The sequence below is a fragment of the Columba livia genome, chromosome 1 (assembly GCF_036013475.1).
Source record: "Columba livia isolate bColLiv1 breed racing homer chromosome 1, bColLiv1.pat.W.v2, whole genome shotgun sequence".
NCBI lineage: Eukaryota > Metazoa > Chordata > Aves > Columbiformes > Columbidae > Columba > Columba livia.
Genome location: NC_088602.1, coordinates 20,793,287 through 20,818,800, shown reverse-complemented (window position 1 = coordinate 20,818,800; position 25,514 = coordinate 20,793,287). Strand labels below are relative to the sequence as shown.

At 45.7% G+C, this 25,514-nt stretch overlaps 1 protein-coding gene and 1 long non-coding RNA gene across 3 annotated transcripts in view; one reads left to right on the top strand and one right to left on the bottom strand.

Moving 5' to 3' along the window:
• FGF9 (fibroblast growth factor 9) overlaps positions 1 to 25,514 on the bottom strand; it is a 56,738-nt gene that overhangs the window by 18,817 nt on the left and 12,407 nt on the right. Inside the window, exons 1-2 of one of the 2 annotated variants that reach the window (XM_065049879.1) lie at positions 8,355 to 9,810; positions 1,748 to 1,851 (exon numbers count right to left, since the gene is read on the bottom strand). In XM_065049879.1, the coding sequence (XP_064905951.1) occupies positions 1,748 to 1,851; positions 8,355 to 8,631 (381 nt within the window). In that variant the 5' untranslated portion in view covers positions 8,632 to 9,810. Of the gene's footprint in view, positions 1 to 1,747; positions 1,852 to 8,354; positions 9,811 to 25,514 lie in introns of those variants that run through there. The other variant, XM_065049871.1, reaches the window with a different exon arrangement.
• Positions 9,772 to 16,000, top strand: LOC135578311 (uncharacterized). The gene is made up of 2 exons (XR_010469802.1): positions 9,772 to 9,895; positions 14,213 to 16,000. It is a non-coding gene; the product is annotated as an uncharacterized LOC135578311 (long non-coding RNA).

Genomic DNA, 25,514 nt, shown 5'->3' with positions numbered 1-25,514 from the left:
CTGCTTTTTTGCTGCCTAACTGAACCGTAAAAGCACTCATTACTTTGGCAGTTCTCTATCCCATTCATCAACTGCACAGGATTGTAACTTACAACAACTTACTCCTCACAGGCAACTTGTTTACATCTGTCATTGCATCCATTCCCTTTCTCTGTTCTTCTCCATCCTTCCAACCTTTTCCTCTTCCATATTGGCATTTACACTAAATCCCTTCCTCTGGCTCTTCCTACTCACTGGTTCTCATTGTCTCTGCAGCTCCTGTTCTCCCATGTCCACACATTCTCCATCCCAGCCTTGCCCCTCATTCTACCACCTCTTTTTCTGCTTCTCACATACATTGTCATGATCTGTACCTTCCAGCTTCCTCTGCTAGCCGGCACTTTGCTCAGAAGACAACCCCTTACCTTCTCTACCTTCCTTCTCTCACACAAAATGTTACTAGAAAGGGATTGTGTATCTGGACACCCACATAAAAACACTTCTGCTGGACCTTCCTGGTCTCACTTCCTCACACTCCTCTGTGGATCACATATATGGAAGCTGGACTTCCCTCTTACTCCTGTTTTCCCCTGTCCAGTCATCTCCATCTTCTCGTGTTTCTTCCCACTCCCACTGCTGTCTCACTCAGTTCCCTCCCCACTCTTTTCCCGGTTACCAATAATCCTGTCTGACACAGGTATCTTCAGCTACACTCAACACTCTCTATCACTGAAACTCCTTTTTGAGTGTCTCTCTTTGCAGCATTTACACCATCAGTTGACCACTGTCACCTTCTCCTCCGTGCTTTTCATGAACCCCAGTGAATACACTTTAGACATTTGTTTACCCTTCAAACCTGCCATTCTCTTCCTCAAATACAACTGCTTCTCTAGTCCTCGCCAGCTTTGGAGGTTGATATTTTACTGCTAGAAGAGGTTGCCTTCTACTACTGGGAAGCTGCCTGCTCAATTTTATGTTCCCCTGCCCATGATCTACCCAGGATATGAACCCCAGTGTACATCACATGTCTCAGATGCTCCCAGATAAAGGTCACATCATGCACACACACACACACACACACACACACACACACACACAGATACTCCTCTGCTGCAGGACAGCCCATACTGCTGAGATCAATCACCCATCAGCTGCAGGGAGGCTGGTTTGCTAGCCCAGCTCCCACGTCTGAAATACCAAGTTTTACTCCTCTCTCACACCCGTTACTCACTCCTGCTGCCATCCCTCAAGAAGCACCAGCTGCACTTTCAGGACAAGACCACCAAGCGTCTTGCCCTCATTCCTATACTTTTTATAACTTTTATCCACCCCTATGTCTCATTTTCTCATCCACATATGCCACCCTTTTCCTCCTTCTCTACTTTCGTCAATTCCTAGAAAGTTCTCTGCCCACACATAAATGACAGTCACTTTTTCTCCGTTTAGGTATCTACTGAAAGGACACATTTACAAATCTTACAATATATCATTCAGTCTTCAATGACCAGCTCTGGCCATCCGTCTCCATTGTTTTTACCTAAATTGTCGTCTGTCTGCACTATTACTCATTCCTGATTTTGTCACCTTTTCCCTCTCCTGTATTCTTTATACCACCCACAAGGTCTTGTTTCAAATTAGACTGCAAGATATTTAGAGCAGAAACTGTCATCGTATAGCATCTAGTGCAACAGAAGCTTGTAAGACCTAGCAAGTATTTTTTCCCACAGAACGTAAGGATCACAACTCCCCAAGGCTGGTGGGAACTTACCGAGCCGTACAGTTCCCCTTTCTCATTCATCCCAAGGTAGAGTCCACTGTCGACTCCTCGGATGCTGACCAAGCCCACTGCTATACTGATAAATTCCAGTATACCTATAAAATGCAGGAAAAAAACAATCAATGTACATATTGTTTCCATTGAAAGATTTTTTTTTTTCCAGGTCCCTGAGCACCACACAGCTATTTTCAAAGGTGTATTCCCATTTTCAGAGTTGTTTGGAGGAAGATGAGGAACAAATGAATGTATCTCAGGGTATGACACTTGAACGGTGAAGTCCTTTGAGTCTCTGCTAGAATGACGCATTAACATACCAAATTAAAAGATTACTCTCAATCTTTGTCACCATTTTTAAACACAGATGTAAAGTTCAGTCATATTCCAATTCGCACAACATAAAATACATTCAAAGAAAAAAAAAAGCTTTTAAATTGCCAAAATCAGCATTATTAAAGAACCTATGAAATTTGTCTTGCAAAACAAATTCTGAAAAATACATTTGAATCAGAATTGTGACATAAATACTTTACACATGGAACCAAAATATCTACCTCTAGGCAGCAGTTGATTGGGAATAGGGAGAAAGATTTACTCACAGTATGATCTTCCAGAGGCTCGAAAAATGAAAATTCTTAATACAGTCCAGAGTCTCACATATTTCTGTCTAGATAGTTACCATTTTTTCTGGTGTGCTATTTATTACTCATCTCAAATTCAACAATTAATATATTCTAAACCTAAGTAATAGTGTATAAATGATGAAGTCTTCCCATGCACATAACAACAAGCTCGCAGAGACGTTTGTGCACTAGAGATAAGAACATTTTTCAGGGAAGCACAGCTTCTGCAAAGCTCCTCGGTTCAGCATCAGTGTGCAGGGTACAGCAAGTGTCTGTATCAAATATTAGTTCATCTGCTTCTTAGTGTTTGGGTTTTTTTGGCAGCCTTCCCTGCAAATTGCTTACTTCTCCAATGAGGATGCTACCAGTTAAATCATGCATAAAGCTAGAAGTCTTGTGGAAAAAAAGGAAATTGCTTCCTATCTGGGAGCACTTGTGTAAGACTGTAACAACTTCATAGGAGTTATCCAGCAACGTTCAAAAGTACAGTGCTGTGTTATGCTACTTTCTGAGCCACAAAATAAAGCACAGAGTAGCATTTTCAATATATTTTACGAATTTTCATGTCTAAGCACAGCACATAACTATTTTTAAAGCTTACTGGAAACTATATTTACTTGAAATAATAAAATAGCAGTATAGCATGTGTTGAGCCTCACATGGCCAATAAAAAAAGCACTTTCATGGATTTTTTTTAACAATTAATTTGGCATCTCCCAGAAAATAGTTGTGCACTAATCAATAACAGGCATGAATCACATAAATCTAACATAGCACAAGTTGAACCCAATAGGGAAAATTTATAGCCAAGCTAATGTAAAGATTAAATGTATTCCCTGTAAGGGACTATTGATCAGTACCTTGTATATTATTCATTACTACAAACACCATAGTCTTATTGTTTTGATAACCCTGTGTTAAGGCCTGGGCATCTTAAATTATTCTCTACATATGCACAAATCAAAAATACTGGGAGGAAATATTTAGTAATTATGGAAATTTTTTTTTAGGTAACGTGCTGTTTATCTGGTATATACAGTATCTCAGATACAATTGATCCATTGAAACAATTTAAACATTCCCATTCTATCTGGACATGCAATACTTCCAGATTTCTTTTTAAGGCTTTTTCTGTAAAGCTTTTACCAAACTATCATATTACCAAGCAATTTTAACTGAGGTTAAATCTTATGTTAAGTGTGTACTATACCATACTATAGCTAAGCTAGTAAGTCTGGCAACTTTCTCATCAGTATAAATGCAGACTCTAGTTGCTGTCCTCATTTCAGATATTTGGGTGCGTGCTGCTTAGACTGTCAAAAGAACAAAGAAGCACTGTCACATCCTATTGTAAGTGTAGAAGATGAATTTAAGATACTTGGCAAAGAGCATCCGCATATTTGAAATCAGAATATAGACTTGTAATTTGAAATATTCAGAAGACTATTCACAGCAAGTTTTACGTGCCATGCTGTTAAGTCCTTCAAGAGATTATGTGAGGCCAAGTATTTAGCCTTACACAAATCTTGCCAGTTTAAGGATTGCAGGATTTGGCCCAATACTCCTGTGAATATTTTCACTGCATAGTTTCTATAATATACAGGTAGTACTTAAGACCTGAACCAGATATTAGAATAGATATTCCTCATCAAAATTAGGCTGGACCAAAGGAAAATCAGGACAGTTTCAAACTTTAAAAGCTCAGGCCCTATTTATAGGTAAAAATGGGGAAAAGAAGAAAAAGATAAAGGAAATAACTGTCTCAGGACCTGGGATGCTGGATAGATTCTTGTCAAACACTGGGCATTTTCTTTAATGAAACCACTTCAAGGCAAAGACGCAGTCCTCCATAAAGAAGTTAGGAAGAAAGTTTGGGGGAAAGTGATTTCTTACATGTCCACATCAGCCCTTCACTCACCTTCTTCCACATGAAACAACTTTGACCATGCTGAATGGCAACAAGACACCACAACACTGACCATGAAGGCCAGTCCTGCTCTACTCACAGGCTCACAGGAGAAAGGAGGTGGGCAGTTAACACAATGTGAAACATTAAATTTGATCTAGACTAGCTCTGGTGAAGAACAGACCTACAAATGTATTTGCCTTGGCTTTCAGCAATGAACATCTCTGCAACTACAGACCTTTTTATTGCTGGTGTTCCACCCTTTGCACATTTTTGTCTTTGGCTATATATAGGCATATGTATTGCTGGACTGTGGCAGTTTAGCTTCCGTTTAGCATCCTAACACACCATCAACGAATGCGGTAAACAAGCACTTCTGCCAGCCACGTCTTTGTAAGACTGCCCTGGGCAGCAGAGAGAAGGGACGCAGCGGAGACCCGCAGGCAGAGCGCAGGTCCCTGGGTCTGCCCTGCCCTGCGTTCAGCCAGCAATCATGCACCCAGGGAAGAGCAGAGGGGAGGGCAAAGCGGAGCTTTTCGCAGCTAAGAAGCTACCGGGAGGTCAGCCCGATGATGGGGCGAGGGCAGGGGCTTCCCCGGCGACCCCCTGCACCTCCCTCCCGACAGCCGGCCGGGGCTGCGGCGCTCGGCTGAGCAGAGCACTCCGCCGGGATGCGTCCCGCCTGTCGCAGCTGTCACCGCTCCGCCCGCTCCCCCACATGATGCCAATTAAGAGACGGCAGCGCCGCCAGCCACAGCCCCCCAGGAGGCAGCGGGGCCCCGCTTCAGTTTCAGGCTCCTACAGCGCCCTTGTGTCGCCGGCCTCCCCCTCTCCCACCAGCCGCTCCGGGTGCCCTCCCCTCTGCAACGCTCAACTGCGGGGGATGGTTGGGGTCCTTCCCTCCCCCTAAAACCTGGACTCTAATTTCCACTCCCGGGGCCAGAGCCCTCCGCATGCATCACCACCCCACCGGCCCCCGACCAGGTCTGCGGGCTCTCTGCAAAGGCAGCATGGGGAAGAAGGGGGAAAGCCCCGACCCGTACACCCAGCAGCAGAAGGGACAGACGGCCGCCGGCCACCCCCCCGGCCAGAGCCGCCCCCTGCGCCCTCCCCGGCGCTGAACCCGCCTCGCCAGCCCGAGAGCCGGCAGGGCGAGGCGGAGAGGCGGGAGGGCGGGCGGCTGCGCGGCTCCCGCGGATGATGAACGCAGCGGTTCCCTGTAGCAGCAGGTCCCGGGGAGCGGAGGTCACCTGCTGACAAGCTTGCTTTTTTTTTTTTCCTTTTCCTGCATGCTCCTATTTTTTTAATGCTGTGCATGCAGTACTTGTGCTGACGCACACAGGCACGCCCCTCCGCTGTTACAGAGTTCCTGAATTTACAATGACTCCACTGTCTAGCAAATGCCCTAGACCAAAGGAGACTGCATCAAAAAGATTTCTTTTGTCACCCAGGAGAGATAAGGCTTTGATCACCTGAGATCGCGTTACAGGGGGGACCGAGCAGGGCTCTCCCGGGGAGCTTTTCTTTTAGAGAAGGACATCTTGCTGCAGGAATTGCGAAATGCCTGGGCTCCCAGAACCGGGCGAGTATAGACACACAATATGGCTCGGTTTATTGTATGCAATAGGCACACATCCAACATAGCATCACAAAAGAATTATTCTTATCTGATGTCTCTCCAGAGGTGTGTGCGTGTGTGTGTGCGGGGAGGGGGATTCCCACAGGGCTGAGCCCAGAAAGGAGTTTACGCGCAGCCCCCGGGGTTTTCTCTTTGTCCTCCTTATTCCTAGAGGAAAACTTCCTTCTGACTCGTCCCCCCACATCTACACACACGCAGGTTTACCGCACACGCTCAGAGACGACCAAGTTATCCTGCTCTCCCCCGGGCATCTGCCGCGTTGGGATGCAGACCTTCCCAGGATCATCAGAAGACTTTATAATAGTCACCAAAGCCCAAATAGCATCTGCTGTTCAGTGACCTCCCGCAAACACAACAGCAATGTCACGGCACCGATACAAAAGCACTAAAATCCCTTCCCCGCTCCCAGATAAGACGGGAGCCCCGACACATCCCATGGCTTTGCTGTGCCAGGTCTGCCCGACCCCGGACCGAGCAAGGGCATCACCGGCGCACTCCATGGGAGAAGAGTTATCACAAGGGTGCATCCTGGGGAGGAGAGGGCGATCAAACCGAGAAGGGAAAAAATAAATCTATTTAAAGCCAAGGCGCTGCAAGTGCTGGAAGAGCTGCCCCTCGGAATTGTCGGCTTCCTACAACTGCGGCTGGAAAGCCATTTTTAAAAATAGACGCCGCGAATAATGTGGTCACCGCCGCCTTGCGAAGGGAACAGCTGGCGGCCCTCCTCCGGGGGCGGCGGGGCCCTGCGTGGAGCCGGCCCCCCGCAGCCCCGGCTGCCGGTGCGGGCAGCGGCGCGGCCGCCCTACACCTGCTGGCGGCCCGCACCGCACCGCGCCTCCCCCGTCAGCCCCGCACCGAGGCCGCCTCTGTGTGCCCGCACCTGCAGCGGGCAGGGGGAAACCTGCGGCGGTAGTTCAGCAGCTATGCACGGCGTCTGCCTGTGTCAAGGAAAATGTCTAGATGCACAATTCCCGCATTACCCGCACTACGCGACTGCCTAGAACACTTTCCCCACTTTTTCTCGCCAGCAAGCGTGAATGTTGCGCCCCCGGGAGAGCCGCGATGCTGTCTCCCTCCCCCCACCCCGCCTCCTCCCCGGGGAACCCGGGCGGGCGGCGTGGGAGCGAGGCAAAGCATGGAAGCAGCGTGAGGGTGTCAGGGAGCAGCGGCTGACGAGGGATGGAGGATAAACCTGCGACCTCAGCCTTTCCCTCCCCCCCTTCCCTTCTGCGCCCTTTGGAGATCATCTCCTGCAACACCGGCATTATCTAAACAGCTTCACAAGGCAATAAAATACAGTTTAGATATCGTTCAACATCTGGCATTAAAACACGTAGAGAGGAAAAAAAATCACCACAGGACTTTGTTTTTACGACCGAATTTCAGTGCTGTCAGGTTGGTTCACTCACAAGTTAACTCCTTCCAACAGCTGGGAGCGTGGTGAGCTAACCTGGCATATTTTCCTCACCCCTCCTTAAAAAAAAAAAAAAAAAAAAAGAATCAGCTCATCCAGGTTGTTTTAGTTACTTTCTTACGTTCAATCTGCCGGGCCTTTAACAGTCTCCCAGGCAGCAAAGAAGCTCCAGGCCCACTTGACTCGCGTGTGCATGCACAAGCTCTTCAGCGTGGCCGAAGCCATGAGCCCCCCAGCCTCCAGCCCTCGCTGCTGAGTCACAAACAGCGTCCCCTGGAAATGAAATCCAGGGGATGCTCTTTCCAATTCGCTGCCAGCTTCACACGCCACACAGCTCAGGAAAGGCAGGTTTCGGTGCGGCTTCCCGGCGGTTCCGGGTGAGCACGGCGGTACCTGCGCTCCCTCGTGCCCGCCGTGCCTGGCACCGGCAGCGCCGCACGGGGCCGGGCCGGGCTCGGCGTGCGGCGAGACCCGCTGCGGATCGGCGGGCGCTGCCGGCGAATCCTCGCCGAGAGGAGAAATAGGCTGGGTTTGCAGTTCAGGCAGTTACTAGGGCAGGTAATCGGCAGAGAAAACGAAAGAAAAGCCCCGGTTAATTTGCGTACAGGGCGACAGCCACTCCCTTCAGGAAACTCGGTGAATTTTAAATTGTAGTGGTTAATGATTAAAAACCCTTTAAACTCGTGAAATCATATCATTCGGCAGAAACGTCCTGAGCAAAAATTCCACCACCGCCACCACCACCTCCCAGTACGTGTCTGCTCTTAAGCAGAACTTGGGGCTACACCAACGTCGCTACCGAACACCCGGCTACTTCAGCGAGGGCTCCTGCTCCGCTGCGGTGCTGCCGCTTGTGTACATCTGCAATCCCGGAGACGTTCATTTTTGCCCCCGGCGGACCAGCCATCAGCACAAACCCCCCTTCCCCACGCGCCTCGCACCCCCCGCCGTCCCCCCGCCCGCAGTTCTGCCCCATTATTTCATCACATGACCACTAAAGGGTTAAGGATAATACCTACCAAATCTGCTGTGGTCTTGCCTGGTTCCCTGGATAGTACCATTGGGGAAGATTTCTAAATGAAATCCAGTCCTGCAGTATAGCTGCCTCCGCCTGAGGATCCCCTTTAAATGATCCAAGTCCGTGACCGCAGGCCCCCTGGGTAGCCCACCTGCCTCAGACTGACCCAGGTGGTCACTTAACAAAACCGGACTATCCACCGGCAAAACGGGCACATTCCCAAAGGGTACTGCATCCTGCACACCGAAATAGTTCCCAACTTCACCTAAGGGAGCCATCAGAAGATTCTGCTTTTAGAGAATAAGGATAAACAATAATGATGGTGCCAAACCCAGGAGATATAAGATATATTCCACTCCTCTCCCCTCCCTAGCGCAGTTACAGAGAAAATGTTCTTTCTTCAATCCATTAAATGCATAAATAAAAGTAATATTCTGTTTTGACTGGTACAGGTTCAAGGTCAAACCAGTTAGTCTAAGAAACCACCACTTTATACTCACACACTGACATATTTATAAACATATAGATGTGTATATCTATATAAATGCATATATCCCCAGCTCTTAGCAAGCAATACGGTCTTCAGCCCATCCAACTGTAATAAAGAAAAAAATCCGTAGTTTCTCCATTTGGTTTAAGATAAGAATGACCATAGCAACTTAAATACCTAGGCGTTATAGGGATTTTTTTTAAGATGCACAGGCTACGTCAGGATTTATGGATTCTGACTCCAGAAAGGCATGCGCTGTTTTTACTCTATAACAGACTGCATACATCAGCATGAATCCTGCAAAGGGGGAGGGGGAAATCGCACGTTGTTGGCTGAGATAAATCCAAAAAAAAAAAAAAAGGAAAAAAGAAAAAGGCAAAAAAAAAAAACTTTTGACGTCCAAATCTATTATCCAGAATTCTCAGGAGGCTCAGCAGATGTCCACTGGTTTAGGATTTTTGACGATCCACAAGCAAAGCAGCAACATACAAGTGCTTGTGTCTTTCTTGGCTGGCTCGAAACAGGTGTTGCTTCTGCAGGGCTCCTTGTGAAATGTTGTACTCCAGCACTGAGCTGCAGCTCTTGACTGTGGATCTCCATCCAGCACGCAGAGTGGCGCAGGAAGAGGCATTGGGCTGGGTTTAAGGTAGTCCTGATTGCTGCTGGAAGGATTCTCCGAGGTCCTAGCGCTCAGCCCTACCTGCTGCAATACAGAGTCGCTTCCAGCTCCAGGCACGGCGTGGAGCGGCTCTTACTGCTCTGCGGCAGCGCGGCGCATGCAGGCAAATAAATAAATAAGTGGGCGAAACTTTGGGGGAGGAAAAAAGCGGCGCGGCGCTAAATATACCGGGCCCGCCCGCTGCGGGAAGCGGGCTCCTCGGGAGATGCCCGCATTGCCCGAGTCCCCCGTGACATTGGCGGGGGGAGCGGGGCGGGCAGCGCGGAGCCCGGCCCGGCCCCGCCGCTCTGCCCCGCCGCAGGGGAGGCGGAGGCGCGGCCGCCCCGCAGTGCAGCCCCGGCCCCAGCCCGCGGCCGGCCGGACCGCGCCTCAGGTAACCGGGCTGCCGCTGTCCCAAGCAAGGTTGAAACTCAGCTCCGGAAGGCAAACCGGCGGGGTCGCGGGAACTTCGGGATTCGCGGCAGAGTGGGGGGATGGAGGGGGTCGTTATCGCCCACGCCGCATTTTTTTCCTTCTGCACTCCGGCCCCCCGCACCGGCAGCCCGCAGCCCTCCCGCTCTCGTCCTTGCGCTGCTGGTGGCGCCGGGTGCTGGGGTGGCAGTTTCGGGGATGTCGCCTCGGGAGCGGGTAGTGCCAGGGCGCCGCCGCCGCCTCCGCTGCCGCCCGGGGCGCTCCGGGGGCGACCTGCGGCTTCTCCCCCACCCCGGGCTCGGTCCAAGTTTTTAAGAGCGCGGTGGAGGGGAGAGAGAGGCGGGCAGGAGGTGGCATGGGTGGAGGCGGGGGTGCTGATGCTAAGTACGCGTTCTCCTCCCCTCACCCGCAAAAAAAAAAGAAGTTATCTAAAACCGCCAGGAGAGACCCGGCGAGGAGGGAGAGGATTTCTGTTTCTCCTTATGATACCGCAGATTGACATTATTGTGGTTTTGCCGCGCTCCGGTATAGCTGCATTAATTAGCAAAGGGGCGGGAGGGTCTCCTGCCTTTGCAGAAGGGTTGATTGGGCAGACCTCAAGGACCGGGCACGGTGCGGGGGCTTTGCATGAGGGAGCAGACGGCTCCGGCAGCCCCTTGAATTAAGTGCAAAACCTGAACACAGGCTCTTTCGGGGCGTGGGGCGGGGGGGAGAGAGAGGGAGAAAAGGGGAGGAAACAGAATATCTTGGGGGCCGGGGGGGAGAGATTGCACGGTGTGAATGATGATGTGCATTGCTGAGGTGGCAGGGCCCAGGAAGGTCACTGGGGGAGGCTGGAAGGAGAGCTCTGGAGAAGGAGAATTTTGCAAGGGGGTTAATTAAATATAATTGACTCTCTGCATGTCCTTCTGCATGGTGGGCATGCAGTGGAGGGGGTGGCTCTCCTTGCCTTCCCCACCACAAAAGCCAGCAGTACAGCTCTGACTGGTGCAGACTTTCTGCATCCTCCCCCCCCCGCCCCTTGCCACTGTGAATTCACACTTGAGGGAAAGAGACTTCTAGTTTCCAGGTCTAGCGGGGAAACTGCGGCAGGGAATGGCAGTGTCCTGAATTCCCATGGACCTACCTGCAGGGAACTGACACACTCCATACCAGTGGCACATGAGCCACCTCCCTTTCATTTGACTCCACCAGTTTTTATTGCTGCTCAAAGGACGGGATGCAGAAGCTTCAGAGCAGGGTCCCAATCACATTAGTTGTACAAACCCACAGAAAGGAACAGTTGCTGTGTGTCAGTTCATGCATCTCAATGTGCAAGAGTAGATGAGCCCCCCAACACCAAAGCAGGAAAGTCAGCGCTCTCCAGTAAATAGTTCCATAGCATTTACCCTAAATATCGGGTTTAAGGATACTGCTCACACACACATATTGGTTATATCAGCGTGAACAACTGCAGAATGACTTGGGAAAAACTGCAGAACTCACCATGTCAAAAATCATTATTCTTTATCAACTGGATCATAGCAGTACCCAGAGGCCCCGTTCGGGGACCACAGTCTCATTGTGTCGGATACTGTAGACACATGTAATAAGAGAGATGGTCTATGCCCAAAGAGCTTATGATCTTAACCCATGATGAAAGACAACAGGTGTATACTACAGACCCATGGGGGAAGGATAAGGGAAAAGCAGCCTTGAGAATAAAAAGCAACAGCCCTGGCCAATGACAAGTGTTTGGTGTCAGAAGGAAGTTTTAAGGTGATCTGAAGGAGAACAATAAAGGAGCTTTATGGTCATCAATAGGAAAGTTTGTCGGTGCGTAATGGCTAACTTGGTAGAGAATATGAAATTGCTTGTTAGGAAACCGGACCACTGAAAAATGCACGTTTGTGCCACTGGCAAAGCAAGGGAATATTGCAGAGTGACTGAAGGGCCTGGTATCTGGTGTGCTCTCAGCCTAGGAACAACTGGGAAAGAGTCTCCCAGCTCCTTTCCAGTGCTTTGAAATTCACATTTCTAGTCTTAGTGAAGAGTATTATATAGAATTCTAACTTTTTCCCTAACCCAAGCTTCAGTATTTTCCATCTTGTACTTCACATCAGCATACCTTATGGAAAATATCTGAAGGTAAAGAAGAAAGTATTGGTATAGTTCCTTTTTTGTTTCGTTTTTTTTTATTATTTTTTTTTCTAGGAGCTTAAATGAAAGCCCACAGATTATTTGCTATAGGAATTTTAGTGTTATAAAAGTGTTATCTAAGTTGAGGCTTTGATGTCTGAATTACTCATAAGTATCAAAGCCACACATGAATTATGCAGGACATCCCCAAAATTATACCCATCTGTGAGTAGGTGGTGTTCTAACCCCGCTTCTCATAAAATCTGTGATGTGTAACATCAAACTTACCCCTTACAAAAGTTTGGCTTTACTGATAGCTGGGGCCGTATTAAAACTTACACTTTTATCCCCAAGACACTGAGGCAGGAACATCCCTAGTTCTCCTCTACTCAAGATTCACACCCACTTCCCTTATACCCTCCTGGAATTAAAGACTGCATCTGCCACAGTGAGTCATCAAGAGCTTACTCATCAGCGCTATGCAGGATTTTAACTCCTGAGAGCAGAGCTGGTCAGAAGGATCCTGCACTTCTTAAGTAGTTCCTGGCACATGTTCTCCTCGCATGTACCACGCTAATGTGACACCTCTGGCCAGTTTTAGACATTATGACATTTTTTTTCTTTCACCTGTACTCTGCCAACTAGTTCAGTATATGAACTTTTCACATATTAGTTTTGAGTGTCATTTAAAACAAAATAAATCAGCCTGTCATAAGTATTTTTACTTTTTTCATTCTCTCAGATTGTGTATTTTCACCAAAAGTACAGGATCCTATTCTGGACCTACAATGTATCTAACTCATTTATTTTCCAGCCTTGCAGACAGAGAACTGGGAGACTTATATTATTAAAAAGAGAGATGCTACAACTTTCCCATGAAACACATGGCATTTGCCACTTTTACTAAAATGCCTTGAGTCAGCAAACTTTTAAAAGCTGCTTTTTAATAAATCACGAATAATACAGGAAGTAATGCTATTTTCAGTTTTCTTTACAAGTAAGAATTTTTAGGGTACTTTGAAGCATGATACATACCTGGATATGATAAGAGTATTAACTCATCTCACCTCACTTGAGGCTGCTACAATGGAAACATTGAGATCGAAACTACTTGCTCTTTAATGAAGCAATAGAAGCAATTTTAGGGCACAAATCATCTGACCTATTCTAGGCGTCTACTTTAAGATGACATGACTCATGCTCTAAAGATGCTTAATTCTTCCTCATGTATGAAGGGAGCCTATATTAGATGTAGATTTCTACATGACAGATGTCTAGATAGGACTGGATGGGTCGCACCTGCTGTGCTATACATGTGATTCAGCATTCCCCCAGAATGGCTGGTGAGGGCACTAAACTATTAATATAGCTGCACAAATTAATCCTCCAGAGAAAACTCACACCATCTCAGCGATGAAAAGTTACCAAAATCATTATTATGAAACATTAGATTGCCTAGAAATAAAATATTTGTGAAAACTTATTAACCCTGTAACTCAGGTTGATTTGATTAACATAAGAAGTGTCTACAGGTTTAGAAAAATTCATCTAGAGGAATATATTTGCTTTCTCCCTTTAAAAATGGTAGAAAAAATAGAAGCATTCATGACAAAAAAAAAGATTACCTGTAAGAATCCCAGAAGACAACACGGAAAGGCCTGTTTCCCAGTTCACCAAATTTTCAAACCAGAGGAGTGTAAAACATGTCGTTTAGATGGAAAAATCCAAGAAAACAATAACATCAGTGTCATCATGCAATCACCGCCACACCAGGATATCTGACATGGAATTCTTACAGCATTATGGTATTTTGTTGCATACAGGAATTAGTGAATCCGCATTAAATAATCATTGGCAGAATATGATCTTTGTGACTGTCCTATGGAGTTATCAGGTTACATGTTTTAAGATATCTTAATTTAAGTATCAAAGTAATAGTGCCATTATTGGTCAGACACAGTCAAGAGCATTGACACAGGTGTTGATACAGTCTTTTGGAATGCATGTCCTTGTTGTTGATACTTGAAGATAGACAGTGTGATGTAAGTGTGAAAGCTGCCAAATATGTTTAAAATTTCTCTGATGCATGTATTTGTACATGGCTTGTATCTGCTGTTCTTAGTAATGAATTAATTTTCCATGATGTTGCAACTCACTCCAGCCCAAGAGCCAAAATGCCGTTGATCGGAAGGAGAAAAGAGGAAGAAATCAGAGTTACCACTAGTGCAGGTGACTGCAGAGGCCTCTGCATGGCAAGTGATTTGTGTGGCATGGCAAGTGATTTCTGTGGCATGGTTCATGGAACTGCTCACTGCCAGAATGGCTCTGCCACTTTGCCCCACACACCTGTCCTGTTCAAGCACACACAGTGTGTATTCAAAGGTTTCTGCCTTCTTCATGCACCCATACTCTTGGTGCTCATTTGTGACTGCAGGCTCGGCAGGGTTTGCCAGCAGGCTGCAGGGTGTCCCTAAGGTTCTTCCTTTGACTGACAGACTTCTTTTGTAAATCGTTCACTACCTCAAACATGGAGTGGCATTCATATAGCAACAAAGACACATACCCGGACCATCAGCTGGACACTACTTACCAGTGCTAGACTGGAGCTGCAACCAGCAACCAGCTCATCATCACCTCCCTTGGGGCAGGGAGGAGGTGTCTCCATGCTTGTCCAGCTCAGCAGAAGCTGGGTGTGTGTCCCCACTCACCGCTCTGCCTGCGCTGCGGCAGGCACAGCAACCTGACGTGCCTTTGCCCCGATGGAGAACGTGGTCCATGCCGGCTCCATGCCAGCCCATGCCCAGTTTCTGGAATTGCTGAAGGCCTCGCTAGCTTTCCCGCTGGAAGTGATTACCTCTCCATGCACAGCACCGTGGCCATCCAGGACATTTTCTCCCGCATCGCTCAGGGCGCAGGTTGAAGGCGGCGGGACCGCCGGCTGCCGCCGCCTTCAGGAGGCACCTGCGGAGGGTCCTCACCGGAGAAGCGGGCGGCGGGGCCGCCCTGGCTACCCTCAGCGGCTCTTTGGGGGCGGCTCCCGCGGGGCCGGGAACCCCCGGTGGCAGGAGCGGGGCAGGAGCGGCGCTGGGCGAGGCGGGTGCTGTGGGGTAGGGGCAGCCGCCCCGTCGCGCTTGTGCGGGGCTCTCTTGCCCTCTAGCGGGCAAAGCCAGCGGGGCGGCCCCGCCGGGCCCCCCGCCGCCGCCCCGGGCCAGCGCTCCCCGTGCGACGCCAGAGGCCGGGACTCGTTCGGGAGTTCCGGCTCCCGTACCGGGGACAGCCCAGCCACCCCCTCCAGCGAGCGGGTGGACGGGGGAAGGAGGCCGGGGCCGAGCCCAGCCCTGGGCGTTCCGGTCCCCTGGCTGATGGGCAGTTGTGCTGCGGGGGGTGGCCTGGCTGGGGAGCACAGCAAGAGGAGCACAGCATGATGTATTGCCTGTCCAAGATGCCACCACCAGCACTCAGGCAGCAGCAGGGAGAGGGACTCAGTGCCACAGCCCCAAGTAGCATGAAGAGCTGACGAGCGAAACCGTGATGGGGCGGTCAGAGGCACCATTTGTCTTTCGTGGTTGCTGACCATGTCCCCATTGCTAGGACCAGAGCCAGCCAAGCAATCGATGATCTCCAGGGAGCAGAGGGCTATATGCCCTCAGTTGCTGGGCAGACATCGGGTGCCCACGTTGGCTGGTGCTGAGGAAGGGAGCAGTCCCTGAGGACATGGGTGCCCCAGGCATGGATGGCCCTGCCACACCAGGACCTAGAGGCACCTCTGCAGAGAGCCCACAGCTGAGTGGGGATGGAAGTGGAGCTGGAGGCTGAGCTTGGGGAAGGGAGGTCGTTGGTGCTCGTGTAGGGTGTTCTGGCGTGCCACAGGAAGACCATTTTTTTCAGTCTAGCCTGTGTTTACTAAAATTTCTCATTTTTTGCTAATGAATTAGAAAACATTCTGGTATCGCCGTCTTCATTTTCTTCCTTCCCAGATCCAAAGCAGTAAAAACTTTGTCCTTCCCTACATTATTTTAAATGTACTATCTCCATCTAAAAAAAGATCTTACACCACCAATAGGAATTCATGCTTTACAAATGTTTTAGAAAATTTGGATTTATTTTTAAACCTGTCAGTGACTGACTTTCTTCCTGTAGTCTTCAGCTTGACTTTTTAACTTTTCCCCATTTTGTAAATCAATTTTATACTTTTGCTCCCTCCCTATTTAAAAATTATTTTCAGTATTACATATTGCATTTTTGCTCTGACTGCTGTTGTAACCGCTGAACCACAACAGGCTTAAAAGTTATCCTTCTTATGAAATACTGCTTTTTAGCCATCTAACAGAATTCAGAATCCGAGTTTGTTTTCTTCCTCTGTAAAGCTTTCCTCCTGTCACTCTCATTTATAATCTCCCATTCTTTGGGAAACCCGGACACCTCTGGGGTGACTGTCCCCTCTCACTGTGTTTCCTTGAAGTTGGGTAGTGATGAGAAAGTCCTCTGTTTGCTTGTAGTGAATGTAGTTGGGTCACTTGGAATGCAGTCACTTGGAAACCTCTACTCTCTGCTACAGTTATTATAATCTTTTGAAATATTTTGCATGCCTGTGTCTGTTTCATTCGCTTAAACGTTATCCAATTTCTTTGTTGATAACTAACATATTTTGCATGGCTTTGCCTGGTGATTTCCTTAATCATTCTGCTGCCATTTCACCAATAACTCAACAGTCTATAACTGCACGCTGATGCAGTGGCATGAAGGGACAGAAAATAATATAACCATTTTCTTCAAGTAATTACCCTGTGTATGTACTAATGTTTTCCTTTTGGCTGGCCAAGACAAAAACATTTCAGACTAGAATCTCAGCTTGTTTCTCCTAAACTTTTGTTTTTCTGGCAAAACTGGAGATCTTTCCCTCTTGTACAGGGATGAAAGGGGCTGCTCTGGAGAAGACAGTAGTTGTGGGGAGCTGTGGGAGCATGAGATTACTAAGCCATTCCCCATGGAGGACTGCCATCTTCTGTTTAAGCTATTGCTGTTTGCCCAATCTGCACAAGTTTATAAAGGAACTGGGCAGAAGTATGTGAATAAATGCTGTACATTTCGGAGAGGGTGGAAGGTCATGGAAAAATGCACACTGTCTTTCGGGTTTGAAAGACAGTGTCTGATCTGTGTGACTATCCATTTAACATAAGAACATGGCTATAACAGAGCTGGGTACAGCTACACCACTACCTTCTCTAGGACAATGGCACTGGGAAACACCATTTAAGAAAAATGTGTTCCTGGCCACTTTGTGCAGTCTGTTCCCTTGTTCTCCCTCAGCCACTACAATCACTGGATTAGGGATGCTAGAAGGTCCCTCCCTGCATACCACCTTTAATATCTGCTTATAGACCTGCTGTCCCTGAATTTGCCTAACCCCGCTGTCATGGTTTAACCCCAGACAGGAACTAAGCACCACGCAGCCGCTCACTCGCTCCCTCTTCCAGTGGGAGGGGGAAAGAGATTTGGAAGGGTAAAAGTGAGAAAACTCATAGGTTGAGGTAAGAACAGTTTAATAATTGAAATAAAATAATAATCATAGTAATAATAATAACAATACATTTTAATGAAAAGTAAAATAACAGAGAGAGAAATAAAACCCAATAAAGACAAGTGATATAAGTGAAAACAATTGTCCCAGCTGTGTCCCCTCCCAACCCCCAGCCCACTCGCTGGTGAGTGGTATGAGGAGCTGGAAAGGCCTTGGCACTGTGTTGACACTGTTCAGCAGTGGTGAAAACATCCCTGTGTTATCGACATTGTTTCCAGCACAAATCCAATGTAGCCGCACACTGGTTACTATGAAGAAAATTAATGCTACCCCAGCTAAAACCAGCACACCTGCTTTATCCCCGCTTCCATAGTTTCTGATGACAACAAATTCTGGAAGATCATTACAGTAAAAAAGAACTTTCTTCTGTCAGTTTCAAACCCATCTCCTATTCGTTGCATTGCATATTTCCTAATCCTTGTGCTGTAGCTGTTGAATAACAGGTGAATAATAGTTGCGCATTCACCTTGCCCATTCCCTTCATGATTTTGTAAACCTTGCTCTTCGCTCTCTGCTGCCTTCTCTCCAAATGGAAAAACTGCAGTTTATGTAGACTCTCACCCAGGAGGTGCAAGGGTCTTACTTTCCCTTAAGGAGACAATAAACATTACTGTAAACTTAAAACCAAGCTAAAGTAAGGGAAGATAGAAAATGGGCTCATGTGACATGTTATGTGCAACTCATGAAGAAGATAATCAAAATCATTTCAGCCAGAAGAATCCTGGGGACATGCTTTTATTTACTCACTGTCAGATCAGTTCTCTAGGAACCGGTCAAGGAACCTAAGTTTTGTGTACAGTATGTCAAATGTTTTGTGGAATCAATCAATGCTAAATTCCTTAACAATATCTGCAATGTGACCATCATCAGATACAGCAAGCAGTGGACCTTTCATATCACGGAACTTGGTAGTGTACCAGAGAAATATCCAAGTCTTGACCATTATATAGCTCTGGTGAACATAGTTTTAACCATGGAGAGTATCACAGGCTTATCTCAAGCCTTGATTGCTTGGCTAACTGTGCTGTGTGCAACTAAAAAGGTTCAAGTTTGACCCTAGTAGAAAATTCAGTGGTAGTCAAGACATTAATATGGTGGAGTGCTGAACTGCAGACAACGCCAACATTTCATACCATTAAATGACATAATTTAGACATTTACATTTGATGGTATTCACCATCTTAAGGCAGTCAGTGCTCCAGACTATAGTCTGCCAAATGTTAGTGAACGACTACACTGACTAAGTGAAGGGGGAGAGAAGGGACTGCACTGTACATAATCTTTTCACATGCTGTTGTGAGCCAAAGTATTTTGTAAATTATCCCATGCACTGTTGAAGAACTGGAAATGCCTGTGACCTATCAACTACTCAGGTGTTTCAGTTCAGGAATTTTTATTCTCCAGATCTTCACCATGCACAGCTGCAACCTCTGATGTTATGGAAGGAGTTAACCAACAGTACCAGTGGTCTCTTCTAGGTTAAAAGTATGTGAAAAATAGGCTTCCAAGAAAAGGAAAAAGAAACCAACAGTGGTTCTGAGCTACTACACAGCCCTCAATGTGACCCTCCCTCTCTCTGGCTCTCAAGGCATTGCTTTTATGAGGGTTACAACACACTTCCAAGTACCAGGCTGCATCTTCATCCCTACCCGGGATACCTCCCTATGGAGGAGCTGAACAAAAAAGTCTCTACTCCTCTGCCTCCATCCCTCAGAATTCATACTGGGTTTCCACATCCTACCCTTCATCTCTCAGAAAAATGGAACAAGCAGATGAAAAGCTCTTCAGTGGCGAGAGTTTGCTTCTCTGCCTTCATAGCTGCTCCTGATAAAAGACAGCTTTCCCATTCTGTTGTTTAGAGATTTCATCAAAGCCTGCAAACCTGAAATCCACCATGGTGATTCCAGTTCCCTCCCAGCAGCTATTACTTCAAGAGAGCTCAGAAATTCATCAGAGGGTCCGAGAAACACATCAGCATGGCGAAACCACAACTAGGATTTCACACTAGAAATGGATGCTGCCTGAAGCGCTTTGCTTTTTCTAGGCATTGCAGTAACATCACTGACAGGCAACTACGGAAGAAAACATTCAGGAGGTTCCTGTGCTTCCTTTGCTTTAAACATTGCTCTAGGTCTGAGGAGGAGAATTGCAGTTACTGTCAGGGATACTCAAGGACTGGCTTTGTAGCACAACCAAGCACTAAGAACTCACTTCTGCAGATACAGACAAATTGGCTCTGACTACCTTGTCCTTACTGCAGTAGCACTGCAGCCAACAGAACTATGCAGGCAAATGTTGAGACATCAGGCAGACCTCTAATATTAGGTATCCTGCTTTTTTTAATGGTGGACAGGCTTGTGAAAAAACACATGGCAAAACTGAAGGAAAGTGATCTTGCCAAGCCTCGTGTTATGCTATTTGTATAAATCTTGATGTGAACAAGCAGAAGGAATTTGCTTGAACTTTCTGGAATTCATACCTTGTATTCTTGTAATCGTCTGATCATTCCAGCTCTGTATCCGGGACCCTGGTTCTGCTGCCCTGCTGAGGGCTGCTAAGGAGAGTTCTGATAGGGAGCTCATAAACTTTGCTCCCTTCTTTAGAGTACGTGTTTTCTGGTTGTGTCTTCCAGTGGGGTGATGACACTGCAAACCCCAATCCTCCAAAAAAATGGAGATCAGCTTGGTAAACTGTCACAACACCACCCCATTCCTGGAGCTGTGACAATTGATATGAACAGGCGATAAGCCCATTTGGGCCTTTTATACCCTTAGGTAAAGAACACTCTTACCTCATTGCAAACCCTCCGAATTTGTGGGCCATTCTTGGCCACATATTCCGTAATTAAGGAAAACTATGCAAGTCACCAGGGAAGGATAGAAGAAAGCAAAGCCTGGGTACACGAAACACAGGGAAATGAGTAAAAGACTTAAGAACTGCTTAAACATTCACGGAGTCACTCTGTGAATTTCTGGAAAGACTGTTTGCACTCCAGCTTCTCAAAACACTTGACTCTCAACTGTAAAAGTGTGAGGACTGAGACCTTAGTAAATGTTCTTGAATAGTCCTCTCTGTAGACTTGACTGTCACTAAGTTTTTCCCTTGGCACAGATTTTGGTCCAGTAGTCCCCATATTTTATTTATAATTTGAGTCACATGCTGCTTTCATAATTTTTTGTCTAGTCACTTTAAACATCTTAGTACAGTATTCAGACAAGAACAAATCTTGTAACTATTTTTATATTTGCAGTTTCCCTTGGGGGGTAAGCAAAGTATATAATGCAGAGCCCATAAAATATTTCAAATTTATTGCATTCCAAATCTCTTAAAAATTTGAGGCATTAGTGTTGTCTATTAACTTAACAGTAAGAATGAAGCTTATTTATTAGCATTTCTGAAAGGTAAAAATAAATCTGTAAGACACACAAATGCCACACTTGAAAAATAACAACATACTGGTAATATGCTTGAAGAGAGTCAGTCATTTATAAGGATATGTTTTACAAGTGGAGTCTCTCCTTAGGAACAGGGAATCAAATAACTTCCATTACTGAAATGATTTTAAATTATGCATTTGATAAGGCCAAAGACAAATATTCAAAATACAGAGTCTATATTGAGACTGAAAGGCTAAGAATCTCAGAACTGCTCTTTGGTGTCTCTTCTTGGGTAATTACATTCAAAAACACTGAAGATATCTATATGAATGCTCAGTAAGGGAACTTCAGAAACTATATACAGAAAATTAGGTCCACTAAGATCTCTTCAATATCTTTAACTATTTACTTGCTTGTATCCTAAGTAAGGATAAGGATTTCAGTGCCTGATTTTGAGTACTCACTGTTTTAAACTCCTGGCCTCATCCTTCTGTAGAGACATTACACTTTCATTAACCTTTGGCGTTTTTTTCACATATGAAAATTTAAAATACTTGCTTTACGTCACTTCATACCTCCTTAGCACTTCTGAAAATTATATCAACAAAGTCTAAACCACTAAAGGTTTCATATTTGAGAGGATATACAGCCATGATCTTTGCTTTAGAATATCTGGGTAGTTACTGGGGTAGACCTGCCAGGTTATGGAGAACAGACGTGAGCTGCCAAGAGGCTGATAAGCATGGTACTTTTTTATTTATGGTACCTTTTTATTCACATGATTCTGCTTAAACAAACCAAGAAGAAAAGCTGGTGCAGGCAACAAGACAGCAGCAAGCTTGTATGCAGCATACACTGTGAGACAAAGAACATTAGTTTCATACTAAATTCTGCCTGTAACTGGCCTTTCAGCTTGACCTTACTAGCAATTCCTTTCAAGAGTAGTACTTAGATAAGCTACTTCTGAGTGGAACATTGCAAAATGACTTTTCCCTTTTTAAAAAAATCTTTTGAGCAGCACTTAACAGAGAGATCGCAGTCTCTACTTATCTCCCTATCAAACATAGAGCAGTCTGCCTCCTTCCCCCTCACTTTAGATGGGCAGCACAGGCACAGAGCTCAGAGCTATCACCTGCTCAGGGACTCTTCCTGACTGGGGCTGAGTGTGGGTGCTTTTGACCCTCAGGACTTCAGCCGCCCTTGGCAGGCTGCAAATTCAAATCCTCCTTCTGTCTGGCAAATATTAGGCAGCAACCTCAAACCTCCTGGCGGGAAGCTTCACACAAGTGGCTCCAGTTGCAAGTGCTTGATGGTACAGAACTGCATAAGCTTAAACAATTTCCAGTCTTATTCCAAGACAGAATATAAACTGGTCAACTCAAGGTCAGTTACAGCCAGATCATGACAAAACATGAATTCACACTGACTTGGAGAGGAGCTGTTCCGGACATTGCACTCCTTCTTGAACATATTCACAAATGCAGGCACCTCTGCTACTCCTAATGCTGATATTTAGAACATATGTAACTGCTGAAAATTTATGTCCATTAGGCTGCATTTACAAAAAAAGACTGTTTCACCTTCACTGAGGTCCAGACTGGGTATCTATTGACACAAAAGATGGGAAAAGCTAAAATTCCTACCTAATAAGAGATACATGTCCCAGTCCACAAAGAAACCATCAGTTTAGACTGACAGGCAAAGATTTCTCTCACATGGCAGAATGCTGTCTCATGCTCTTCTGAGGACATCTGTTCCCTGTCACTACAGCTGAGTTGCTTCTCATCAGTTCCAGCATTTTGATAGTACTAATTGCTGCCGCATGGCACTTACTGTTGAGTCTGCAGAAATTCATCCCAACTCTTTTTGCTGACAGCGTAAGCTGTAGGATTGCAATGTCATGTGAGCTGCTTTGACATCTTGTCTTCTGGGTTTTGTTTCTTCTCTCTGATTTCTTATAATTATTGAAAGGTTCTTACCTCTGCTTCTTTACCTTTCCAGGAAGGTGCAGTCAACTCAATTCAGTCATATTTGATTTCATCTCCAGTTCTGCTCTCATTATGGAGCTATCTATCTCATCAGCTCCACATTCCACCACAGCCTTGCCTTTCATCTTAGTCATGCTTTGGTGTGGCTGTTTGATGACTGAAGCAAGAAATATTCATGTATGGAGTCCTCGAGCTCTTAATCACTGAGGATTTAGAGCAGAATTTAGAATTTAGAGCAGAAAATCTAGAATTTTGCCCTTAATAATAATACCCAGTGACCTTGCCCTGGCTACTACAACACTTCATCTTGTTCCTACCCTTCTATTAAAAGTTCATTTAGTTCTTCTTGTGTAACGATCTGACCCTCTTCCATTTTTCTTATCAAATTTGTCATCCTCAAACTATGAGCTCCCTCAAAGATCTGTGTGTAAAACAGAGAGTAAAAGAATATGGCATTCTAGAATGAGACTCTGTATCTGTATGAGCTCTGGCCCCCTGTGCCATAACCTCTTTGTGAAAGCTACCTTCAGCGCCAAGGGCTCTGCAGGTAGCATACACATCTTCTGAAATGACAGAAGGAGTTAATATATCAGCCTCCTCCTCCCCTTCCTGATGTGTACATTTGCAGCTGTGGGGGGTTAGAGCTACAGCAGAGCCAGGCGAACAGCTGACTTTGTCCTGCCCATGATGTGCCACATCCATACAAAGACAATCCCCTTTGTGCAAAGAACTCAGTGGGAATGCTCAAACCTCAAGCTATTTCTTCAGTCAAGCTTTTCAAAACTAAGCAAGACTTCCTAAGCATTTTGGATTTTCTTTGTTCTATTTGCGTGATTGTTATTCTCAGTGTTTGCTAGGTGGCAACATACCTTCCCAAAATAAATATTTTATGGTATCCTGGTTCTCTGGAACACTGCTTTTTTCTTCTCGTTTAAATCCTTTGCCAATTTTAGTACAGCCAACATTCTTTAACAGGCGATGAATCAAAGAGAACCACAACTAAAGTTTTTAAATCTATGAAAGCCTGTAGAAGTCCTTGGGAAGAACAAAAACTCTGCTTAAGCTTAAATTGTGTACACAAAAGCTGGCAGCACCTTCTGGAATCAGAAACGTCCACTGTACAAATGCAACTAATGTGATCACAAAATAACAGGCCGTGTTAACATGTATATGTAAATATCATCTGTGTCACAGACTGTTAATAGGCTTGAGTGACTGACACTCAGAGGAGACTAACGTCAGCAACAGGAGAATACTGCTTTTTGTTGGGGTTTTTTGTTTGTTTTTGGGCAGGCCTTTTAGTGAGCTCTTTCTGACATGGAAACCTCAATCCCAAATCCTTCCAAGCACAAACCTCACCCAGAATTCAGCAGAAATTCTGCAGATGCAGGACTCACAGGATTACATCCAGGATGCAGCGCACAGTGGGCAAGAGCTCATATGTGCACAGAAACAACAGCGTCTATGTCTCTGGCAGTAATTTAGAGATTTGTAAGCAGAACTGCAATGCTAGATTATAAAGTCATACTGTAAATCACAGAAATATCTAAAAAGAAGGCACTCTTTCTCCTCACCTGAAGCTTTGGGCTGAGGCTCTTGCCTTCATTTCAGCTTGCACAACATGTAGAAGATACAAAGACAAACACAATTTCGCCTCCTCTTTCTCTTATCATCCTAATGCTCTTGATCACAACATTATGAGACATTTTTCAGGCTGCTAATTCAATGCCCACTGGCAGTTCTGTTCTTTCCTCTTCAAGTACATTTTAATGGTATCTCATTTGAAATTCAAGTCTGGTAAATATAATAAATTTGATTGTAACTTAGATTCCCTAGTTATTAAATTAGCTTATTTTCAAAAAGAGTGCTGAATCTAAAGGAGAAAAAGCTGCAAATTATACCTGACAGCTTTAATGCTCTTATAAATATTTTCATAAAAGACGTTGTGATTCATCACAGATAATATGTCTTGGAAAAAAAACAACAAAACGGGTGAGCTGAGAAAATAATGCTAACAGCTTTGCAAAACTACTTACAATTTAAAATAATTTGGGTGGTGGGGAAAATGTGGCCAATTCTGAAGACTACAAAGTGTTCCAAATTACATTAAATTTTCTCTTGCAGAATCTCTGTTTTTGTGTAAAACAACAGCAGTAATTTCTACTTTCGTAACTGCCAAGTTAATATTAAGTGTGGAGAAACCAGGCAAGACACCTTTTGTGAGTAAAAATCTTAGCATTTTTCTGATTTGTTAGAATGAAAGATGTGGTTGACAGTAAACCCTTGTTTCTTATTCATAAGCTTAACACATAATATTACTAACTATATTACAATAGGGTTGTGTATTGTACAGTATCAATATTATAACTCCAAGATTCATAGGAGAAGGCAGATGACTTTAATGACACTTTACAGGGCTCAGAGAAACCAGTGGAACTGTGAAGTACAAATAATGGCATCCTTGTCCTTTGGCCCAGAACACAACCACATGAATCAAGCTGCACCACTTCTGTTTTT